The 23,499-nt window shown below is 33.9% G+C and overlaps 1 protein-coding gene across 1 annotated transcript; it reads right to left on the bottom strand.

Moving 5' to 3' along the window:
- Window positions 1-2,283: 2,283 nt before the first annotated feature.
- LOC136223917 (uncharacterized) lies at window positions 2,284-14,467 on the bottom strand. The gene is made up of 8 exons (XM_066012088.1): window positions 14,200-14,467; window positions 13,053-13,170; window positions 12,569-12,816; window positions 5,150-5,269; window positions 4,902-5,058; window positions 4,011-4,150; window positions 3,866-3,901; window positions 2,284-3,380 (listed from the first exon to the last, which is right to left on the bottom strand). The coding sequence occupies exons 2-8, from the start codon at window positions 13,126-13,128 to the stop codon at window positions 2,598-2,600; spliced, it is 1,560 nt and encodes a 519-aa protein (XP_065868160.1). The 5' UTR covers window positions 13,129-13,170; window positions 14,200-14,467; the 3' UTR covers window positions 2,284-2,597.
- Between the last annotated feature and the right edge of the window lie 9,032 nt (window positions 14,468-23,499).

Genomic DNA, 23,499 nt, shown 5'->3' with positions numbered 1-23,499 from the left:
AAGGGACTTATTATTCACCATGTAGTCAATTACAGTAGCTCCTTTTTAGATTAGGTTTAATGTTATTTCCAGCTTTTTAGATTAGTTTGAATTCTGTAATTTCATTTTATCACAGTTGACGGTAGAAGAACTTCATCTTCTATTATATAATCAGATTCGACGGAATGGGTTTTAGATTTCTCTTTTTCCCTCTCATCTTTTACTTTTATAATTAATTGAAGATGTATGCCATTATTCCTATTGTCCTATTGCTATGATTAGTTTTTCTATGAACTGATCCCCATCCAATTTGGGATGGGGATGAAATTGATTATATGAATATGTATGGTTAGGGAACTATGGCCTTTGATTGATCAGTTTATGCATGCTTAATGCCTTGAAATTGTGAGGAATAAGATTATTGCTAGAATGAGACTCGATGACGATAAACTAGCCTGCTTTGTATATATGATTGTGCATAATGCCTATAAACCTGACAAAGATAGGATTATAGATAGATAAGAACCTGACCACGGAATTATCTATGCTGAACCTGTGTAAACCCGACCGTGCTAGAGACCACTAGGAGTGCGGCTTCGTGGCTGGGCTACGACTTTAGCCTTAGTTACCAAAGAACCTAATGCTTTGCATGACCTAGGGTATATGCCTAATCAAGCCGTCACCCGAATGCATGTGAATAAGTTAGATAAATCTTGATCACATTTGTCTTTCTCATTAAGGTAATTACCGTCAATCACTGGTAAAACATAAATCTGAACTCCCTAAACCCATACATAGGATTTAATCAAAGGATTCCTCATCCTAGATTGTGTCATCCGTTAATTCACCTTATACCCTGTTAATTGTTCGCTTTATTTTGTTATGTTATCGCTTTCAATTCGTTTATTCGTTTAGTTAATTATCAAAAACCCAAATCTTTATTCAACCCTCTAAATAGTTAGACCAGCCTAGGTAGATTTACTAATTATAACAAATACTATTTATGGTTCGATCTCGTGCTCAGCACAATATTACTTGTTGCGGTAGGATACACTTGTCCTATTAACTGCGATATATTTTACGAGCATCAGACTTCTGGTTCCAAACCAGAAATAATGGTATTGGGCATTTATCATTTTTTAGGGTCTTCTAAGTATCATTTATACTTTGAGTTTATAATTCATCAATAACCAAACATATTAGTATAAAGTAAAACTTAATTTAATTCTTCAAATTAAATATTATGGGAATCTAATTCCTTAATTGTGATTACAATCCATTTATAGTGTGCTTGTGGTGCACTAAATGCTGTTAAAGGTCTAGATTCTTTAATAAGCTTAATTTGTCAGAATCCACTTTTACAATTCTTTCTTGATAATCTATTAAGTAAATTTCTCTTATATGGTACAAAATATCCATAAAAATCGTTTTCTTATTTAGTTCTCTATAGTTTATTACCATTCTAGTTTTTCTCTCTTTTGTTTGCTATGTTTTCTTACTAAGAAGGTTGGGCTAGCTTTTACTTTCTTGGATTAATTTTAATTTTAATAACCCTTATTTGTATTTCAAATATATTATTGGTCTAATTCTAACAACATCGTTAGGATTTATGAGTTCTATCTTAGCATATACATTTTCTTTTTCCGGGGTCTTCTCCAAAGTTTATCTTTAGACGTTCTAAATATTTTTGTTTTAAAATTTCTAACATCGAATTCTTTTCGCTTCCAATTTCATTCATGTGGGGGATTGTTGGAAATTTGTATTAAAATAACAACTTTCATTGTTATTTTTTGTCAATTTGGGGCTTAAATATATTACGGTTCAATGGAGTTTAGCACAACTTGAAATATGTCAATGTATTCTATACCGTGAGATCTTTTTAAAGTATATTACAAGCTCAAAACAGACAAGTTATGAATGAGAAATTAATGCTTAAAGCGAACCACATAAAATGGTTTTGAAAAAGATAAAGGAAATTAAGCTTCTTCATCCCATATTGGAAAATTTTGAGAGTTTCCACTAGTTTACAACTAAAGAGCTTTTACAAGTCTTTAACTAATTACTAGAGGAAAGACTCTCTCACACGTATGAAAATGCAATCGAAGCACCACCGGGTTAGGTAATGGGAAAACCTATATGTATAAAGTGTTTAAATTTTATCATTTTCGTTAAAGTTGAAGGTAATACCATTAAAAAATCATTACGATCCAAAATCCTTAACTCCAAGCTAGAAGCTGGGATCGAATATGTTTTGTATCCTTCAGTTTAACTTGAATTGTAAACATTTTACAGCTGTCAAAAATATCAGACTAAATGAGAATACATTGATTGATTAACATTAACTAGCTTAGCAAATCCTCAATCCCAGAACATCCCTACACTTACAGCAATCAGCAAGCAAATAATCGTCAGCCTAACTAAATTAATTTAGAAAACTCATTTGTCAATGGAACAATCCTAATAAGAAATTGTTTCACAGTCAAATGCCAACAGGAAAACATATATATAGTACAAACATTTCCTAATTACGGTCAAGATAATGCTACATCAGTTTGTTAAAACTCTTTTATGTTTCTCATAGGTAAAACTACCTCCACAACAAGCATCCTTCAAAATTTCTATTGCCGGGAAATTGGTGCCATTGGCATGGATGACTGCTGAGTATACAAATTACCATCTGAACCTTGATAACTTTGGTATGAATTCGACCCAGCTACTGTAAAAGGAGAAATACCAGTCATTTGCGTCCCTACTCCTGGATAGACAGTCAAGGAAGGCAGTTGTTGCTGGGACATGCTGTACCCGTATTGTATTGATCCAGCAGTTTGCAGGTACTGGGGAATTGAATATGCTGGCATAGGTGGTAGAGGTGGCAGTGGTGGAGGTGATGATGGAGGAGGTGGTGGGTCATTTGATGTTAACTGTTGACCAGTGGTTGCTATTTGATAGGATTCAGGATGTTGGAACATAGAAAGAGGTGGTTGTGCTGGATTCTGGGTTGGTATGTAAGGCTGGTCATTGTCAAGCTTAGCCCTTTTTTCGGGTTGGTATTCACCAGATGATTCTTTTACTGAATTGCCAATGACACCTTCAGATGCCAGAGATGAGAGGACATATGAAAGCATCTGAGCCGATGATGTCGATGCAGTTAATTTTGCTGCCACTGCAGCAGCTGCAGATTTCCGAGGATCTTCCTCTACATGGTTACTTTTTTCAGGGAATGATGCCTGCCGTCTGTACATTGCTGGAGCTGACTGATCCCTGTCTCCAGGTATAAAACTTTTGTTTGCAATGGAAGTGCTAACTTCCTTTGAACTTTCCTCAGCTACTAACTTAACATTGCTTGAATGCACCAACTGTTGGCATACTTTATTAGCATGTTCCAATTGAGACTGTGCCATCTGCAAGCAAGGGGAAGAGAAATATGCTTAACCAAAGTTATCATACAATAGTCAAAGCTCATAGTAAGGAAGCAATGCAAATCCATGTCAATGAATTCCTCATGTAACAAAACATCAGCAGACATCATAATATCACGTCTACTATAAAATGTTACAAAAGATATAGATAGCATGATCTAATAGCTGGTGCAGGACCCTTTTTTTTTTTCTTTTTCTAAAGAACGAAAAAACATGCATCACAATACTTTTCTGAGACATTCAATTAAGTAATAGCTGAGGGGATAAAATCCTGCTTCTAATCATATATCTACCAGCAGCTTATAACCAAACACACACACATGATTTCTTCCTATTTCCATGGAAATTCAAGCTATTCCTGCATTCACTAATCAGACATTTATAACAAGAGACAATTCCCAAGTACATAACATCTAACAGAGAGATAATAAATAAATATTAATAGACAAAGCAGCCAGTATACAAACCTGAAGTTGGTTGCGAACTTGTTCCAGCTTGGACTCCTATTAAAAAATTATTTCTACATTAATTTACTATCAGATTGAACTTTTTGAATCATGTTAACTAAAAAGAAAAAAAAAATGTTTCTACAAGGTGGTTTGAGTAACCAACCTCCTCTTGGAGAGCGTCTCTCAGTTGAGAGACCAGGCCTGCCCTTGATAGTTCAATAGCTGTCAGTTGGTTAATGCTGTCCGTCAAAATAGCATGCTTGCCTTGCAGCTCCACTGCAAATGCAGGTCTACAAAATTGTCCTGTTAAAAAAAACAAGTGTTGAGAATTCGCAGACCATAAGGATACTTTTAATGATGTGTTATCTAAGAATCTAGATCAGAGAAATCAACAATATCCACATAAACTAACCCAACACATGCTTCCTTCAAAAATTTCAATTCAGGATCAAAATTTCCAATGCATGATGATGTCGATTGTCTCCATCTAACAAGACATCCAACTAACAAATTGACATACTGCATCCTCAACTTTCATGTTTAAATCCCAATCGATCAGATAATTCTGTTTTCCACTCTAGGCTCTATTACCTTAAATAAAGCCAATGGAACTGAAGGCACAGTTAGAGTTAATGCCATCAATGCAAATGTATTAACAAGAGTATATATATATATATATATTACCAAGAGAACATGCAAATGTCACTATCCATAACGAAAAATCATTGGATAGAAATGCAAGTATGATAATGAGCAAATAACCAACAATTACCAGTAATATAAATTTACACAAAATTAACAACCAAAGCTTAATCCCAACTAGTTGGAGTCAGCAATATGGATTCACCTTTCCAACTTAGTCCTTTTAAAAATATAAAATTAATGAAAAATTAAAGTAAATGCATGACAGCAAGGTGGCCACCATGTCAATTATAAAGCAAACCAGAAATAAAAAAAAAAAAAAAAAAAGCATGTTACTCGAAGACAAGCCAAAAAGACAATACAGATTGGGAAGAATATAGACAAGGTAGAAATATCGAAGGCGATTATCGACCTGAATTAATATTGCTATCAACTTCCTTTTCTGTTTTCTCAAAACAAGTAATTGCACTCCTGCATTTGTTTATAATAACATCTTCATCCACCTGACCACTATGAACAACCTGATAACCTGAAATTATCTTATCCAAAGTGCTTCCAGCAGGCTGCTTCTGTTGGGAGAAAGAAAATAAGATATGATTATAGTCCTCAATATGGATAGCAACTACCTAGGAAAATAACAATTGGAACAGTGCAATTTACCAGTTTTAAGTCTACATGCTTCCCGTTTCTATTACTACTTTCCGAGTGCTTTCCCATAATCTCATCCTTTAGTGTTTGCACACGCGAACCAAAAACTTTTCTTTCTTCCCAAATGTTAATCTGCACATAAAAATATTAAAAATCAATCAAGCTATTGCCACTATCCTTGATTCAAGTAGTTCATATTTATAGCTGAGCATAAGCTTATTTGTGTGCAAGTGTCAATAGCAATCCTTGTATAAAGAGTGTCTGCGGACTGGTCTTAAGCTAATAAACTACAAAACAGAGCATCATAGTTGTTAAAGGTATGCCTCAGGCAAGGCTCATGGTCAGGTGAGGCCAAAAGGCCCTCACCTTGTGCGCCTTGCCAGGCCTTCGCAGGCGCACGTCTTCTACGCTTTGATTAATGATTAGGTTTTTATTTTTATTTTACTGCTCTCATTAAAATAGGTTGATTAATCTCAACCACTTATCCTATTTAGTAAACTTAAATCTAAATAAAAGAATAATAAGAGACGTAAAAATAGAAGGAAAGAAGAGTAAGAGATGTAAAGGAGAGGAGCTCAAGAGACATAAAGGAGAGGAGCTCAAGAGACATAAAGGAGAGGAGCTCAGCAGAGGTCTGCTACAATTCTAGTTTCTTAGTCTCTGTTGTCAACACTTAACTTAGTGTTTGACGTTTAATATTATGTTTTTATGTGGTGTTGTCTTGTTTGTATGGTTATAAGTGTGTTTTTTAGTTCATCATGACTTGTGCCTTAACTACCAATAGAGTATTAGTGACACTAGTACACATTCTTTTCATTTTCTGCACCTTCTGTTCATTAGGCGGCCCCCTGAGCCTTAGTGCGCCTAGCGCCTTTAACAACTATGGAAAGCATTACAGAACCAATAGCAGAAGCATAAGACATGCCAAGATATTATACTGTTAACAGACAAAGACACACGATTGAAACCAAGTTGAATTGCTTAACACTATCAAACTACATAATGGGCTAGATATTACCCTTCGTAGCCAGTAAGTAGGAATGTAGGATAGAATATATTTAGAAGAAAATATTATGTAAGTGGTCTCTTTCTATGGCATTAGAGGCTGACTTGGATATCTACGCATCACATTACTCAACTTGGAAGATCAGGAAGAGAGAAAGCATGTAACAGTCAGAAATAGGTTGGGGTTGAGAATCCCTGACAATTTGAAATAGGCTTAATACATACCCAGCCCCCTAAAGTTGTCCATTTTATTCATTTAACCCCTTCAACTTAAGGGACATCCTTTTAACCCCCTAAACTCCAAAAAAACGCTACTTTTAACCCCCTATCATCCGACGTGGCATTGACCTAGTCAACGTTTGTGTCTCAAACACAGGAGGCGCGTGGGAGGATTTTGTTCTTGCCTCCAACGGTAAAAAAAATGCATACAACCCCCTAAAGTTGTCCATTTTGTTCATTTAACCCCCTCACCTCACGGGACAACCCTTTAACCCCCTAAACTCCAAAAAAATCCTAGTTCCAACTCAAGTACGGGCATTGGAGATAAAGAAGATTTAATTGGTGTCTTTCTAATTTTTAATTGGTGCTTTTTTTGGTCTCAATCCACGTTGGGATTATAAAAAATGCTTTAACTTTGTATGAATTATGACCACAGTGTATATAGATACAGTGGAAGGCAATACAAAGGAAGAGTTAAAATCTGATTTGATATGAAGTATAGAATACAGTGGAAGAGAAGTGATGACTAAATGATATTTATAGCAATTTTTCAATATTAAGGGGGTTAAAGGGTTAAAAGTAGCGTTTTTTTGGAGTTTAGGGGGTTAAAGGGGCGGCCCGTGAGGTGAGGGGGTTAAATGAACAAAATGGACAACTTTAGGGGGCTGGGTAATTCAGGATACACACGTGTCACGCGCGTGATACACACGGACAACATTATATCTCGGCATTCTAAAATAGGGGGTTAAAAGTAGCGTTTTTTTGGAGTTTAGGGGGTTAAAAGGATGTCCCTTAAGTTGAAGGGGTTAAATGAATAAGATGGACAACTTTAGGGGGCTGGGTATGTATTAATCCTTTGAAATAATGTAGCATACATATGCAAATCCACTTGAAATGGAAACATCATATGAGTTTTGTAGAATCTGATATTTCCCAATTGCAAAACATATATGATCGAAAAATCAAGGCACATACACAAGTAATTAAAGATCTAAAACCCTAGCCAGAATCAATATTATTAACACACAGAATCTGAATCACCCATGGTTTCATCCGATGGCAGATCTTGAGTGGGCCGCAACGAGGCCCACCGCCGCCTCCCAAAAACCACCAACCAGGACGTATAAGCCCAAAGGTGTCGTCAATGTATTTTATTTAAAAAAGGGATAAGGTCCAAAAATACCCTAACATTGACAGCTAGGAGCAATTTTACCCTGTGAGGGTCATTTGGTGGCCTTTACAGCCGGTCCCAAGCCCGGACAAAGGAGGAGGGTTGCGGTAGGTTTGTGGCGGCCAGCGTAAAACTTAGCCACATCTTATGACATGAACCATAATATAAATATCGTTGGGGCGTTCCCTACTCAGGGACGCGCTGCACTTCCTAGACCCGGGTGTAGTGATAAATGTGCAAGGGTTGCTAGGTCGTCGCCCCGAAGCGGCGCGCCACCCCAGGACCCGGGGGTGGTGTCAAATATGCAAGGGTTGCGGGTAAATAAGCTAGTCCACGGTAATGGTAGGGGTAGGGGTAAGGGTAGGAGGTTACGCTTTGGGACATGGAACATATAATGTGCCTACAAGAAACCAAGTGGGTTGGAGCCAAGGCTAGAGAGATAGCTGCTTGGGGTTATAAGCTTTGGTACTCAGGAAAGGATAAGGGTAGAAATGGAGTAGGTATTCTTATTGATAGGGAGTATATTGATGATGTAGTAGCGGTGTCTAGGAAGAGCGATAGAATTATGAGTGTTAAGCTAGTGATAGGGGATGAGGTTGTGAATATCATTAGTGCATATGCGCCACAAATAGGATTAGATGTCTCTATAAGACAAGCTTTTTGGGAGGACTTAGAGGAAGTGGTGCAACAGGTTCCTAGGGATGAAAAAATGGTACTGGGGTGATCTCAATGGACACGTGGGTTCTAGGCGAGATGGGTTTGAGAATGTTCATGGAGGGTATGGTTTTGGAGATAAGAATGAAGCAGGAAATGATATTTTGGAATTCACATCAGCCTATGACTTGAGTATCATGAACACATGGTTTATGAAGAGAACATCCCACTTAGTGACTTATCAGAGTGGCGGTAATGCGAGCCAAATTGACTTCTTCTTAGTAAGGAGTCTTGGAGAAAGAGTTATATTGATTGTAAGGTGATCCCTGGTGAGAGTACGACAACCCAACATAGAGTAGTGGTGCTTGATTTTCGAAGTAGGAAATGTATAAGAAAACAAACACCACAAGTAGAGACTAAGATTAAGTGGTGGAAATTGCAAGGGGAGAATCAACAAAAATTTGTGGATGAGATGACCAAAAAAGATATTTGGACTTGTAATATGGATTTAGATATAGATTCGATATGGACTAAGATGGAGCATAGTATAAGGGAAGTAGCGAAGGAAGTTCTAGGGGAATCTAAAGGTAGCATGCCACCGGGTAAGGAAACATCTTGGTGGACGGAAGAAGTACGACAAGCAGTAAAGAGTAAGCGAGAATCCTATAAAATATTGAGGAAATGTAGGAGTGACGAGAACTACGAAAAATACAAAGAGGCTAAAAGGGAAGTAAAGAAGGTCATACGAGATGCTAGAGCAAAGGTGAAAAGGGATCTGTATACAAGATTGGATACGAAAGAAGGGGAAAGAGACAAATATAGAATTGCTCGGATGAGAGATAGGAAGACGCGAGATCTCGGAAAAGTTAAATGTGTGAAGGATGTGGACCAAAACGTCCTAGTTGGAGATAAGGATATCAAGGAACGATGGAGGTCCTATTTTGATGACTTATTTAATGGAGATCGCAGACAAGATGTTGGAGATATAAGTATCCATCATGATATGATAAATCATGAATGTCTGCGGAGAATTCAAAAGGGTGAAGTCAAAATGGCATTAAGCAAGATGAAGTTGAAGAAAGCAGTAGGACCTGATGGCATCCCTATTGAGATTTGGAGATGTTTGGGAGAAAGAGGAATCGAATGGTTGACGACGTTCTTCAACAAAATTTGGAGAAACAATAAGATGCCATCAGAATGGAGGAAAAGTATCTTAATCCCTTTGTATAAGAACAAAGGCGATGTCCAAGATTGTGCCAACTATCGGGGAATCAAATTAATGAGTCACACTATGAAACTTTGGGAGCGAGTGATCGAACAAAGGCTAAGGAGGACGGTGAAGATCTCGGAAAACCAGTTTGGCTTTATGCCGGGAAGATCAACTATGAAAGCCGTCCATCTAATGAGACAATTAATGGAGCACTATCGAAATAAGAAGAAAGACTTGCATATGGTTTTCATTGACTTGGAGAAAGCATATGATAAGGTACCAAGGGAAGTACTTTGATGGGCCTTGACAAGGAAAGGTATTTCGCGGAAATATATTGACATCATAAAGGACATCTATGAGGGAGCATGCACGAGTGTACGTACTAGTGTTGGGAAGACTGAAGAGTTTCCTATTACGATTGGAGTGCATCAAGGTTCCGCACTAAGCCCATTTCTTTTTGCCATCGTTATGGATGAACTAACAAGTTCACTTCAAGATGGTATACCATGGTGCATGCTGTTTGCAGATGATATTGTGTTGGTTGATGAGACGAAAGAAGGAGTGGAGAGGAAGTTGGAACTATGGAGACAAACTCTAGAATCTAGAGGCTTTAAGTTGAGCCGAAGTAAGACAGAATATTTGGAGTGTAAGTTTAGCGGCCATAGGAGTAGGGAGGCAGGGACAATCACCCTAGATGGGAGAGTTGTTCAGGCCTCGGATTGCTTCCGGTATTTAAGATCTATTATCCAAACGGATGGAGAAGTAGATGGAGATGTTGCTCATAGGATTAAAGCTGGTTGGTCGAAGTGGAAGAGTGCTACGGGTTTCCTTTGTGACCCCGGCATGCTTAATAGATTGAAGGGAAAATTCTACCGGACGGCAATTAGACCAGCATTGTTATATGGTACGGAGTGCTGGGCAGTGAAACACTGCCACATCCATAAGATGTCGGTGGCGGAGATGCGTATGTTGAGATGGATGTGTGGTCATACGAGAAAGGATCGGGTGAGTAATGAAATAATTAGGACAAAAGTAGGGGTCACATCTATTGAGAATAAAATGAGAGAAAACCGACTAAGGTGATTTGGCCATGTGAGACGTAGAGCGCTTGATGCGCCGGTTAGGAGAACCGAAGAGTGGCAAAGGGATGTAGTGGTGAGGGGTAGGGGAAGACCTAAGCAAACTTGGAGGAGGGTGATCGAGAGTGATATGAGTTTACTGGGAATTGAGGAAAATATGGTAGTGGATAGGACGGAGTGGAGGGAGCGAATTTGTGTCGCTGACACGACTTGATTTCACGGTTTTATATGATGGTTCATGTTAGCCGACCCCGAATCATTTCGGGACTAAGGCTTTGTTGTTGTTGTTGTTGTTGTTGTTGGCAGCCAAGAGCAATTTTACCTAAGTTGGGTCAATTTCATTACTGCACGAGTTGCATATCACTTAGGTGTTGTTTGATAAAACTGAAAATTAAGTGCTGAAAAAATAAGTACTGAATTTTAAGTGCTGAATATTATAAGTGTTAAAAAGATTGAATGATATAACTTTTATAAAAATATTAGTTGTTAATGTCTAACTTAAAATGTTAAGTTAAATATTTTGACTTGTCAAAATAAGTGATTTTTAGCTTAATTAACGAATTTAAGTGATTGTTATCAAACGCACTTAAATTAAATAAGTGCTTAATATTTTAATTTAAGTGATTAAGTGAGTTATCAAACAAGGCCTTAGTTCTAAAAAAATATTTCACAGTTTTTGCGGTTTAATAATAGAATTGGAGGTTAGTATTTTTAAATTCGACGAAATATTTGGATTTTTTTATCCAACTTGTACAAAATACAGTATAATTTTTTATTGTTAGAGCATAAGTCAATGTATTTAATGAATAGCATGCCTAAGGCTGTTGTAGGCTGCTAGAGCTGCTGTAGGCTGCTAGAGCTGCTAGTAGGGTCAGTTTGTCTCCTTGATTGAAGGAGAACCTTGTATATATATGTGTATTGCTCTTAAATAAAATATATTTATGTACGCTCTTAATATACATGGTATCCCATGGATTTCTCTGTATTTTCGTGGCCTATATATAACATTTATTTTTATTTTTTTTCACGTCAATTCATGTGTTTGTGATTTGTTACTAATGAGTGATAAAATGATGCACATATGAAGTGTGGCTTAATACATCCTGCGTCCCCTGAACTTTAAAAATATTCTACTATACTTGTTTAAAGCTATGTTGCACGGAAACTCTTCTTCATTAGCATTTCCGCGTTTCGTATCCGTTTCTGTTTCCATTACGGTTTCCTAGCTAATTTTTCTTAGAAATAACGTTCCCCGGTATCAGTTTCCGTTTTTGTTTCATTTCCCATTTCCGTGCAACATAGGTTTAAAGTGAACAGTTAAAACCCTAAAATCCATGTGGCAGAGTAAGGAGAGATTTTGGAAAAGTTGAAATATGTACACTTTAAGCAATTAAGGGGCGCTAATAGATCACTTTAAGAAAGTTCAGGGGGCTAAGTACCTTTTAGAGAGTCAATTGGTGACTTTAATCAAGTATAAGGGGTCAATAGAACATTTTTAAAGTTCAGGAGTCAGAGACAAGTTCAGGGGGTGCAGGATGTATTAAGCCTATGAAGTGTAGACGACAAGATTCGTGACTGAGAAGATAGTTTGATGAATTATTTCTCAAATTAAACCCTTAGGGGTAAAATTGCTCTTGGATGCCAATGTTAGGGGGTAAAATTGCACCATTTTAAACATTGGGGTAAACTTTCAACTAGCTGTCAATGTTAGGGGTATTTATGCACCTTATCCCTTTAAATAACTAAAGATATAATAGACCATTTGAGAAACATTTACTCCCAAACTCTTCAATACTGGCAAATAATTCTGTAAGTTTACTGTCTTTCAATATCAGTTTACAATTATGGTCATCTATTAGAAGATCTAGTTTATACAATGGTTACATCCTAATAATTTGTTTGATGAAAGAATGTCCAAAATTAGAAAGTTGAATGATCTTGTATACAATTGATCCCCTTATTTTCTTCCCAAAAATCTCAAGCAAATATAAGACATTGAACTTATTGATTTGCTTTATTATATGCATAAAGGCATTAAAAGTAGTTATAATGATCAGAGAAAATATAGTTAAATTGATCATTAAGTACCATACCAGTCTTAGTGCAGCACTTCTTCCAGCCTCATCCCCACTGTCAATTACATAACGAAGAGCTCCTGGAAGAACCTTCCAAAATTCACCAACAAACTCTGAACCTTTTCGACGACTATTCTGCAAAATGTCATTCGCGAGATAGAGAAAAGCCAATCTCTGCTCACATGGAGAACAATGGAACTGCCTGTCCCATGTTTCAACAACTTGCTTTGCTTTATTCATATGAAAAATGCACCAATGTGATAAAGCTTAGGTAGTCAAGGATACAAATTAGGAAAACAAGACACATAAAATCTAGTGAAAGTTTAAAGTTAAAATTGTAATTGGAAAGCAGTAGATAACACATTGTCACCAATCGGGCTTCAAATATAGATGGCTTCCCATCTTAATTAAAGCTGCCAATTAAGTTATTTTGAGAAACTGTTCACAACGTTGATACTAAATAGGAAGAGAGGCACATTGACCATTAATATAAAAAGGATACTCTCTATACTTGCTTGTGAAGGGTTGAGCTTGGCAAGCTTTTCCACTAAAATCTGTGGATTAAATGAACTGCCCATTGATTCTCCCAATAAATTATGCACAAAGCAGACCTTTGAAAACTAAAGCGCCCGTCAAAAGGAAAAGGAAAAGCAAAATAAATCAGTCACAGCATGAATCAAAATGAAATAACGAAGATAACTAAGCAGTTTACAAAAATAAAATAAAAAAAGACCATATTTTTTTAACCCCGAAAATAGTTAAATGCTTGGATACTGAGATCTCAAAAGAATCCTCACCCCTCGCATCACCATGGAGAAAAATAAAAAGACTATTTACTAGATCACATCAAGGGATGAATGCAACTAAGGTTGATCTTATTGTCCTAGGATAGGAGTGAGCAGACAATCACAACACAGCTGTTGCAGGAAGCATGAGAAATCTTGATCGTCGGATGGGACACTAAGGTTCCCAAATGCATAACCACCAAGCAATGGCTTGGTTTGATGGCTAGCAAGCTCCAAGGAGTTCAATCCCGACAACCTCCAAGAGTTGGTAAAATGTCGGGCATCAAAGGGCATGTAGGTAAACAAAGATGCAACCTTGTGCAACTACTTTAATGAGAAAGACTCAATTGCTGCATTAAGCATAATGCAAAAAGCATAAAACTTTCACAATATATGAAAGAAAGAACGACCCAAACGCATATTAACAAAAGCACTTACGATTTGCAGATGGCCTCTATTTCAATTTGATTTCATTTCATTAGTTTGAACTCCAAGAACATGCAATTCAAGTTGGGTAAGGAAAACACAGCAAGAGGAAGATTACATCAAGTTCAAAGCCTCATAATCTCTTCTTTTTCAGTTTTTCTAAGGAAAAGTACTATTCTTCAATTTGTTCAAGCATTTAATTTATTAGCAGATGTTGTTCCTATTTTTATTTTATTTATTAAAAAAGACGAAGATTACAAAAAGACCCATAACGACAAACACATAGGCTAAATAAATATGCAATTGAGCTATACAGACAGGCCTAAGAGCAAAGGCAACAATAATCAGAATTTTAAAGCTAAATTTTCGTTTCCTTCTCCCAGGGAAGAAAAAGAAGCAAGAAGAAGAAGAAGAAGAAGAAGAAGGGGAAAGAGAAACCTGGGTGAGTAAGAGTTGTGGCGAAGAATCAACGGCGAGCGAAGACAGCCCTGGTCGAATTTTCCATCGATTGAAAGAGTTGCAGAAAAGAAAAGGAAAATATCACAATTCTTGAAACTTTAGCTTGCTCGAATCGAACCTTAAGCTCAGGAAGAAGCAAAAGTAGAGATTCCAAATTGCAGAGACGAAGTGTTGCAGTTTAGAGTTTGGGCTTTGAGCTTTCGCAGTTTTTAGATTTTTAGATAGAGGGTATGGAAGGGGGGTGGTGTACTTTGCGTTAAACATGTGAACAAATTTCCATGTCTACCCTTTCCAACTATCATTCACCAAAATCTGCCACCCTGTCTTTTGCTGCTAAAATAAATTTGGGAAAAGTACCGAAATAAACATTATGGTTACATATGTATTCGATCGGTACCTTTATGGCTTAAAAGTTTACAAAATGATATTTTGAAGTTCATTCCGTTAGATGGCCCGTGCGATACACGGATTCGTCTTAACATATAAATATTAACAAAAATATAATCTAATAATTACAATTAATGATATAAAGGTGTTATATAAATTAAATATTATTATTTTATTTTCACATTTACTTTAAATAATCTTTTTATAGATAAATATAATAATATAATTAAAAACTAATATATTATATATTATATTATATTTTTAATCAATAAAAATGGAGGAAGTGACAGATCAGCTCCATCGTTACTGTTTTATATTATATATAGATATGCAGAGAATTAGATAGATTTTATGGATTAATTTAAATTCTGTAGAACTCTTAGATATAGTACGGATAAAATAATCTTTTTATAGATAAATATAATAATATAATTAAAATTAATATATTTTATATTATATATTATATATTTTATCAGTAAAAAAGGAGGAAGTAACACCATCGTTACTGTTTTATATTATATATAGATAGATATGCAGAGAATTAGAGAGATTTTAGGGATTTATTTAAATTCTGTAGAACTCTTAGATATAGTAATGATAAAATAATCTTTTTATAGATAAATACAATAATATAATTAAAATTAATATATTATATTTTTTATCAGTAAAAAAGTAGGAAGTGTTACTATTTTATAGGCCTAATGCATACCCAGCCCCTAAAGTTGTCTGTTTTATTCATCTAACCCCCTCACCTTACGAGACAACCCTTTAACCCCCTAAACTCCATAAAAATAGTATTTCTCACCCCCTTAACTTGTCCATTTATTCCCCAACTCATAGAATGTTCTATTTACCCCATTAACTCCATAAAAGTGGTATTTTTCACCCCTTACAATCCGTTATCGAAGCCTAAATTGATAACTTTTGTTAAACGTTAAACCTATATTTATGTTTTCCATAAAAGTGGAACCTAAATTGATACTTCCCCAAAAATCATAGGCCAATTTCGGTACATTATCCCTACATATAATGTATTTAACTTGTTTATATTAATGTTCTTGTTATTTGTATTTTTTATTCGTTCTTTCTCCATTCAACTTTTTTTACTACTATAAAGGGATAAGAAATGCCATTTTTATGAAATTAAGAGGGTAAATAGGATAATAAGTGGTGAGAAATACCACTTTTATGGAGTTAAGGGGGTAAATAGGATATTCGATGAGTTGAGAATGGGTAAAATGACAAATTTGGACAAGTTAAGGGGGTGAGAAATACCATTTTTATGGAGTTTAGGGGGTTAAAGGGTTGTCCCGGAAGGTGAGGGGGTTAAATGAATAAAACGGACAACTTTAGGGGGCTGGGTATGCATTAGGCCTATTTTATATTATATAATATATAGATAGATATGCAGAGAATTAGAGAGATTTTAGGGATTAATTTAAATTCTGTAGAACTCTTAAATATAGTACGGATAAAATAATCTTTTATAGATAAATATAATAATATAATTAAAATTAATATATTATATTTTTTATCAGTAAAAAAGGAGGAAGTGACACCTCAACTCCATCGTTACTGTTTTATATTATATATAGATATAGATATGCAGAGAATTAGAGAGATTTTAGAGATTAATTTAAATTTTGTAGAACTTTTAGATATAGTACGAATAAAATAATCTTTTTATAGATAAATACAATAATATAATTAAAATTAATATATTATATTATATTTTTTTATCAGTAAAAAAGTAAGAAGTGACACTTCAGTTTCATCGTTACTGTTTTATATTATATATAGATAGATATGCAGAGAATTAGAGAGATTTTAGGGATTTATTTAAATTCTGTAGAACTCTTAGATATAGTAATGATAAAATAATCTTTTTATAGATAAATACAATAATATAATTAAAATTAATATATTATATTTTTTATCAGTAAAAAAGTAGGAAGTGTTACTATTTTATATTATATAATATATAGATAGATATGCAGAGAATTAGAGAGATTTTAGGGATTAATTTAAATTATATAGAACTCTTAAATATAGTACGGATAAAATAATCTTTTATAAATAAATATAATAATATAGTTAAAATTAATATATTATATTTTTTATCAGTAAAAAAGGAGGAAGTGACACATCAGCTCCATCGTTACTGTTTTATATTATATATATTATATATAGATATAGATATGCAGAGAATTAGAGAGATTTTAGAGATTAATTTAAATTTTGTAGAACTCTTAGACATAGTACGAATAAAATAATCTTTTTATAGATAAATACAATAATATAATTAAAATTAATATATTATATTATATTTTTTATCAGTAAAAAAGTAAGAAGTGACACTTCAGCTTCATCGTTACTGTTTTATATTATATATAGATATGCAGAGAATTAGAGAGATTTTAGGGATTTATTTAAATTCTGTAGAACTCTTAGATATAGTAAGGATAAAATAATCTTTTTTATAGATAAATATAATAATATAATTAAAATTAATATATTATATTTTTTATCAGTAAAAAAGTAGGAAGTGTTACTATTTTATATTATATATAGATAGATATACAGAGAATTAGAGAGATTTTAGGGATTAATTTAAATTCTGTAGAACTCTTAGATATAGTACGGATAAAATAATCTATTTATAGATAAATACAATAATATAATTAAAATTAATATATTATATAACACCCATGTGGTTTAAAAGTTTGCAAAATGGTACCATGTACTTTATTCTGTTAGCAAACACATACCAAATTAACTAACGGTGTTAAAAGTCAAAGAAAAACGAGTAAATTTGGTCCTTATATTTATTTATTTTATAAATTAACCTCATTTATTATCTAATTATCATAAACAAACCCCAAAATAAAAAATAAAAATCAATTATACAATCTTCTTCGTCTCTTTTTAATTTTTAATTATATTTGTTCTTTCTCTCTCTTCTTTGTTAATTTTTCTCTCTCTAAAAGCTCTCTAAACCGTGAAAAACCCCCTATACTTTTCTCTTTGGCCTTCTTTTTCATGTCTTTGATAGCTTTTATTTTGCAGATTTCAGCTGTTCTTATTCTTGGTGAAGTAAACCCTGATTGTTTGCAGAAGTTTGGAGAGATAATTGAGAAATGCTTGGCGGAAAACGGTGTTTATCGGCCTTCAATGGGAGATATATTATGGAATTTAGAGTCTGCATTTCAGGTTCAGATGAGTGAAGAGAGATCTAGTTCAAATGGTAATCAATTCAACCGTGCGAATAACTTCAAGGCGAGTGTTTCTGCTGCACAAATCAGCATGGGAAGAATGGGAGAACTCTCAAATGTTTCAATGAGCAAAATTTTGCTCAAATGGTGAGAGAGGAAATGAGGTAGATTGAGAAAGTGAGGTTAGGAGTGTACATTGTAGAAAAAGTTGAATCCGAATTCATTTTCCAATGTGCTTACCATTCATTTTGTAGAGTTTAGCTTGATTTATATCTTGTGAAACATACAAAAAAAAAATGTCATATTTCATTAGTTTACCAGTTTGTTATCCTCAATTTGTAGATTTGTGTGCTTTTTTGTGTGATGTAGTATGGTCTATTCTTTATTGGTTCTAGAGGGAATTTCTTCCCTTGATGTAATAATCAAGATACCTTCATAAAAATTGGATGAGCTACCTTCATAAAAATTGGATGCCTCTTTTTCCAATATCTTTTCTAAGTTATTTTTGTTTATACACATTATAATTATCAGTTTGATTATGGTGTTTAGGTAGCTGCAAATCTTCAAAAACAAAATAAAAGTATATTGAAGACATGAAAAAAAGAAGGCTAAAGAGAAAAATATAGAAGGTTTTCATGGTTTAGAGAGTTTTTAGAGAAAGAAATTAACAAAAAGGAGAGAGAGAGGAGAGAAAGAAGAAAAAAAATAAAAACATTTAAAGTGAGCTGCTAAATACCGCCCCCAAATTACTATCACCGCCTCCATTTGGACTTTTTTGCCCTTCTCATAATTTTGATCAAAAACTAAAAATTCTCTCTCCAAAATCATAAACCCGAAAAACAATAATCGAAATTATGAAAATAATTGATGTGTAACAACCTGAACCACGAAAATGGACGATTACGAGTCGGAAACATTAAAATTTACGTTTTTTTTTATCAAAGAACTCATGAAAATAATACATATTTTTCATGACGATTTTGTATTTTTTGTCACAAAAAATTGGGGAATTTTGCAATTTTCGTCATAAAAAATTGAACGATTTAGTATTTTTCGTCACTAAAAATTTTACGATTTTGCACATTCAAAATTTGGCCTAAACGGATGCGGCATCCGTTCGGCCCATGGTGGGGGCGGACGCGGCACTCCGCCCCACCCATGGTGAGAACGGATGGCGCATCCGCCCGGCCCATGGTGGGGGCGGATGCGCCATCCGTTCTCGCCATGGGTCGGTCGGAGTGCCGCGTCCGCCCCCACCATGGGCCGAACGGATGCCGCATCCGTTTAGGCCAAATTTTGAAATTTTCTCTCAAAATTTTTTTCTCAAATTTTGACACAAAAATTATGCAAAGGGCAAAATTGTCAAAAGGAGGCGGTAGTAAGGAATTTAGGGGCGGTAAATAGCAATACCCAATTTAAAAGGAGGTGAAGAAAAGGGTATACTTGATTTTTATTTTTTATTTTGGAGTTTGTTTGTGATAATTAGATAATAAATGGAGTTAATTTATAAAATAAATATAAGGACCAAATTAACTCATTTCTCTTTGACTTTTAATACCGTTAGTCAATTTGGTATGTATTTGCTAACAGAATGAAGTATATAGTACCATTTTGCAAACTTTTAAACACATGAGTGTTGTTTGAAAACAGGTATAACCACAAGGTTTATTTTTATACTTTTTCCTTTTTTTTATGAGTAAAAAATAAGGAAGTGACACCTCATCTCCATCGTTACTGTTTTATGTTATATATAGATTTGCTAACAGAATGAAGTACATAGTATCATTTTGCAAACTTTTAAACCACATGGGTGTTGTTCGAAAACAGGTATAACCACAATGTTTATTTTTATACTTTTTCTTTTTTTTATCAGTAAAAAATGAGGAAGTGACACCTCAGCTCCATCATTACTGTTTTATGTTATATATAGAATATATAGATATGCAAAGAATTAGAGAGATTTTAGGGATTAATTAGAGATTATTTTACGGATAAAATAATTTTTTTATAGATAAATATAATAATATAATTAAAATTAATATATTATATATTATAAATTTTATCAGTAAAAAATGAGGAAGTGACACCTCATCTCCATCGTTACTATTTTATATTATATATATAGATATAGATTTCTTTTCTTTCTCTCTCTTCTCTCTCTCCTCTTTGTTAATTTCTCTCTCTAAAATCAATTGAATTTCCATCTCTTTCTAAATCTAATTTTTAATTAGTTTACTACTCTAAATCTATGACCAAATTAACTCTTTTACCTTTAATTGGTGACATAATAGAAACATCCTGTTGAAGTTTGGGCGACCGCTCCTAAAGGTAATTTTTCTCCCTCAAGCCATTTTTGATTCTCGATGCTCTCGGTTGCAACTTCAGACCGAGTTTTTCCTTAGCTTCTGATTGTTGGCTTGATCACCCTTACATATGAATTATTACCCTCGTCATCAGTTACTCCATTTTGCAGCTCTCTTAACTTAATTTCTTCTAATTATTAATTTTATCATTTTTCATTAATTTAATGCTCCCATTAGATGGGTATATATATTAAAATTTGAAAAGTGATAATCACATTTCCGTTGTTAATTTTCTTATTCCCAGCTGGATGTTATGTTTTATGTTTTAGGTGTTTAATTAGTTAATTTCTCCTCCATCTTCTTAAAGAAATACATTGATTTTAATGATTGCCTCACCATAAAAGCCAGTGCAAAAGGAACCCAAATGCCACAAAACCCTGAATTGACGTGTCTGCCATTGGAGCTGCTTTGGTAATATACGAAGGAAAAAAATCTTCTGTCCCCTATAACCTGTCCCCTTCCCTTTCCCTGTCTCCCAACTAACTAATTACATCTGTCAAAATTTATGCTCATCAGCTTTAATATTTATTAAACCTCTTAACTCTGATTAACTATAACCTATCTGGTTAAAAACTCTAATTCTAACTATTTCACACGACTCTTCTTCTTCCTCGACTCGTTACATCTGTTTGATCTCTCTTAAACACTGAACCATGATCTTTTAACCATGATTTTTACCGCTTCTGAATCGTTGGATTTTGGAGCAGAAAAGAATCAATTGATGTTGGATTTCAAGTCTTTATCTTCCGATTTCTTTCTCTTACTCTTCCAATTACTGATTTGGGAGCAGAAACGATTTTGGTTATTTTAAAAATTTAGAGTGACTTGAGTTGTTCTTTTTTTATTTCAATTTACTAAAATGATTTTTATGTGTTATATGCAGTTGAGATATCATGAGAACTACAATATACCGTGGTTGGCTTCTAGAAATTCTTGTCATGTTCGTAGGTTTGAATTACCAACTGATGACTAGAGGTAGAAAGAAAAAAGAAACTCGTCAACGCCATCAATGGAGCCAAATTGGTGCATAAATTTGCTGAGAGCTTTTGCAAGAAATGACATAATTTGCTGCTGTTTTCTCCCGTTCTTTGTAACTTATGCTCCATTGTATCAATTTGTTCTTTTGACTCTTTTTTTGTTAGGTTGATATTCACATGATTTAAGTAGGGGTTTATGTTTGTATTGATTATTAATGAGATTGATTGTATCAGTTTATTGAAGCTTCTTTTATGTGTTGTAGATTGATTTGAGCCATTGGATTTGGTATTTGTAATGGTAGGGAATTCAGGTTTCTAGCTGGGAGAACAGCTGAAGGGCTCATAATTAGTTAATAATTACTCCTTCCATTCTCAAATAAGTGTCATTTTAGAATTTTCACATAAATTAAGAAACACAATTAATATGCACTTAAATTAATAAATTTACATGGATTAACTAAATAAAAATTCTCTCTGCTATAATGGTTGGACAAGAAACTTTGAAAGCTTAAACAACACATGAATCAAGACAAAATTTAAATGCTTAGACCAAAAAACTATACTAAATTTTATTGAAAAACGAAAGCGACACTTAAAAAAGAATAAAAACAATTATCTAAAACGACACTTTGGAGGGAGTAGTAATTAGAATTCATTGTTACTTATATGCAACTGAGAGAGATGAATAATAATCAGTCGTACAATAGAAAAAGCATATAGATGCAATGTAAGTTCAAATCAATTTCTGAACATCAAAGTTTGAGAGCAAGATTACGATTTTAAATACTTCTTCATCCAAAGGTGAGGTCATCTTAATCTCATGGACATAAGCTTTATTCAGTTCCTGCTTAATATTAGACCCCATTGAGAAAATCCTTTGATTTTTCAATGGTGGCTTTGCTATGACATTCAAATTTATGGTATGACTGTAACGGATAAATGCAGAACAAGTATGGACAAATTTAAGCGAAATGCAGTTACTTTTTTCTTTTTTATTTAATTTGTGCCTCCATCACAGAATTTGTGCATTTTAGCTCTTAATATGAGATACCAAAGTTATACTAAATAGTAGCATTTATTCTCAGGAACTAAAAGATAATCAAAGAGATTTGCACACTTAACAATGGCTGGTGAAAAGGAGAAAGAAGGTGAGATTCAAGATGAACTTGCTGATTCATTCAATGATCTCTTCACCTGGATTAGCACCATCAGCAAACAGACAGGCAATAACTGCACTGAAGCTAGAAGCAAGGGATTCAAGACTTCAAATAGGAGACCGAGCTTCATTTTTAGTTGAGATTATGTTTTTGGTTGTAATTTGTTGATATCTTGAAGTTTTTTGTATTCCTATGCTATAAAAAGTGGATGACTGATGGATGTTTGTTAGGCAGAGGTTCATTTGTGTTAGTCCTCTAGTTTTAGTTTTAACATTTGGTATTAAGATTTTATTATGTTTTTAAATGAATGATTAAGGTTTATATATACAATCACATTATATATGATGTCTCATATTATTAAATTTTACTCTTCCATTAGAATGGAATGGGCTGGTACATGTTCTGTACAAGTAACTTCAGTATGCATAAATTGTGCAAATAATTACTCGGATTCACATATTTTTATTGGTCAAAATTATATTACCAACCTGAAAACCGTTGATGCTTCTACAAATAACCAGAGTTCGAATAGATATTATTTGTGTTCGAAAAGTTATGAATTGATTGCTAAGTTCAATCTTGTCATGGAACTAATTGAACTGAAAGTTACTAGACCATTTGGTTAAACTGGCTCTGATACCATTTCATGAAACCGTTTTAATCAAGAGCTCAATCTAATAGTTAAAGATCCACTTCATATTAATATTTAACAAATCTCAATAATATAATGTGGTATGACAAATTAATATTTTAAATACAGTTTGTTTGATATGATTATTATTTTTGGTATATTTAGATAACATCCATGTAATGATGTTACAATCCGCATTGACATTCATAAACACTAGAATCAGAATTGGCACTTAAAAGCAGTAATTGGATTAGGATGAATAAATACACGAGTATTGAACCAAACCAACTGAGATTATGAGTCCGAATTCTCTGATCTTTGTGCTTATTTTAGTTAATAATTAGTCTGGTATAAACAGTGTCTTCCTAACCTTTAGTTTCTTCAATATCCTACAAAAAAAAAGAAAAAAAAAATCAATTCAATTAAGTTGAATAGGAAAGAGGTGTAAAGACAACTCCCTCACAAAAAAGGTGTAAAGACTTACACCAGTATCTAAAAAAATGTAAAGACACTAAGTTGAAAAAGGTTAGAACAATAAAATAAATAAGTTGA

This window comes from Euphorbia lathyris, chromosome 3 (assembly GCF_963576675.1).
Source record: "Euphorbia lathyris chromosome 3, ddEupLath1.1, whole genome shotgun sequence".
NCBI lineage: Eukaryota > Viridiplantae > Streptophyta > Magnoliopsida > Malpighiales > Euphorbiaceae > Euphorbia > Euphorbia lathyris.
Note: the sequence above shows the minus strand (reverse complement) of the source record. Positions and strands in the feature narration are given on the sequence as shown.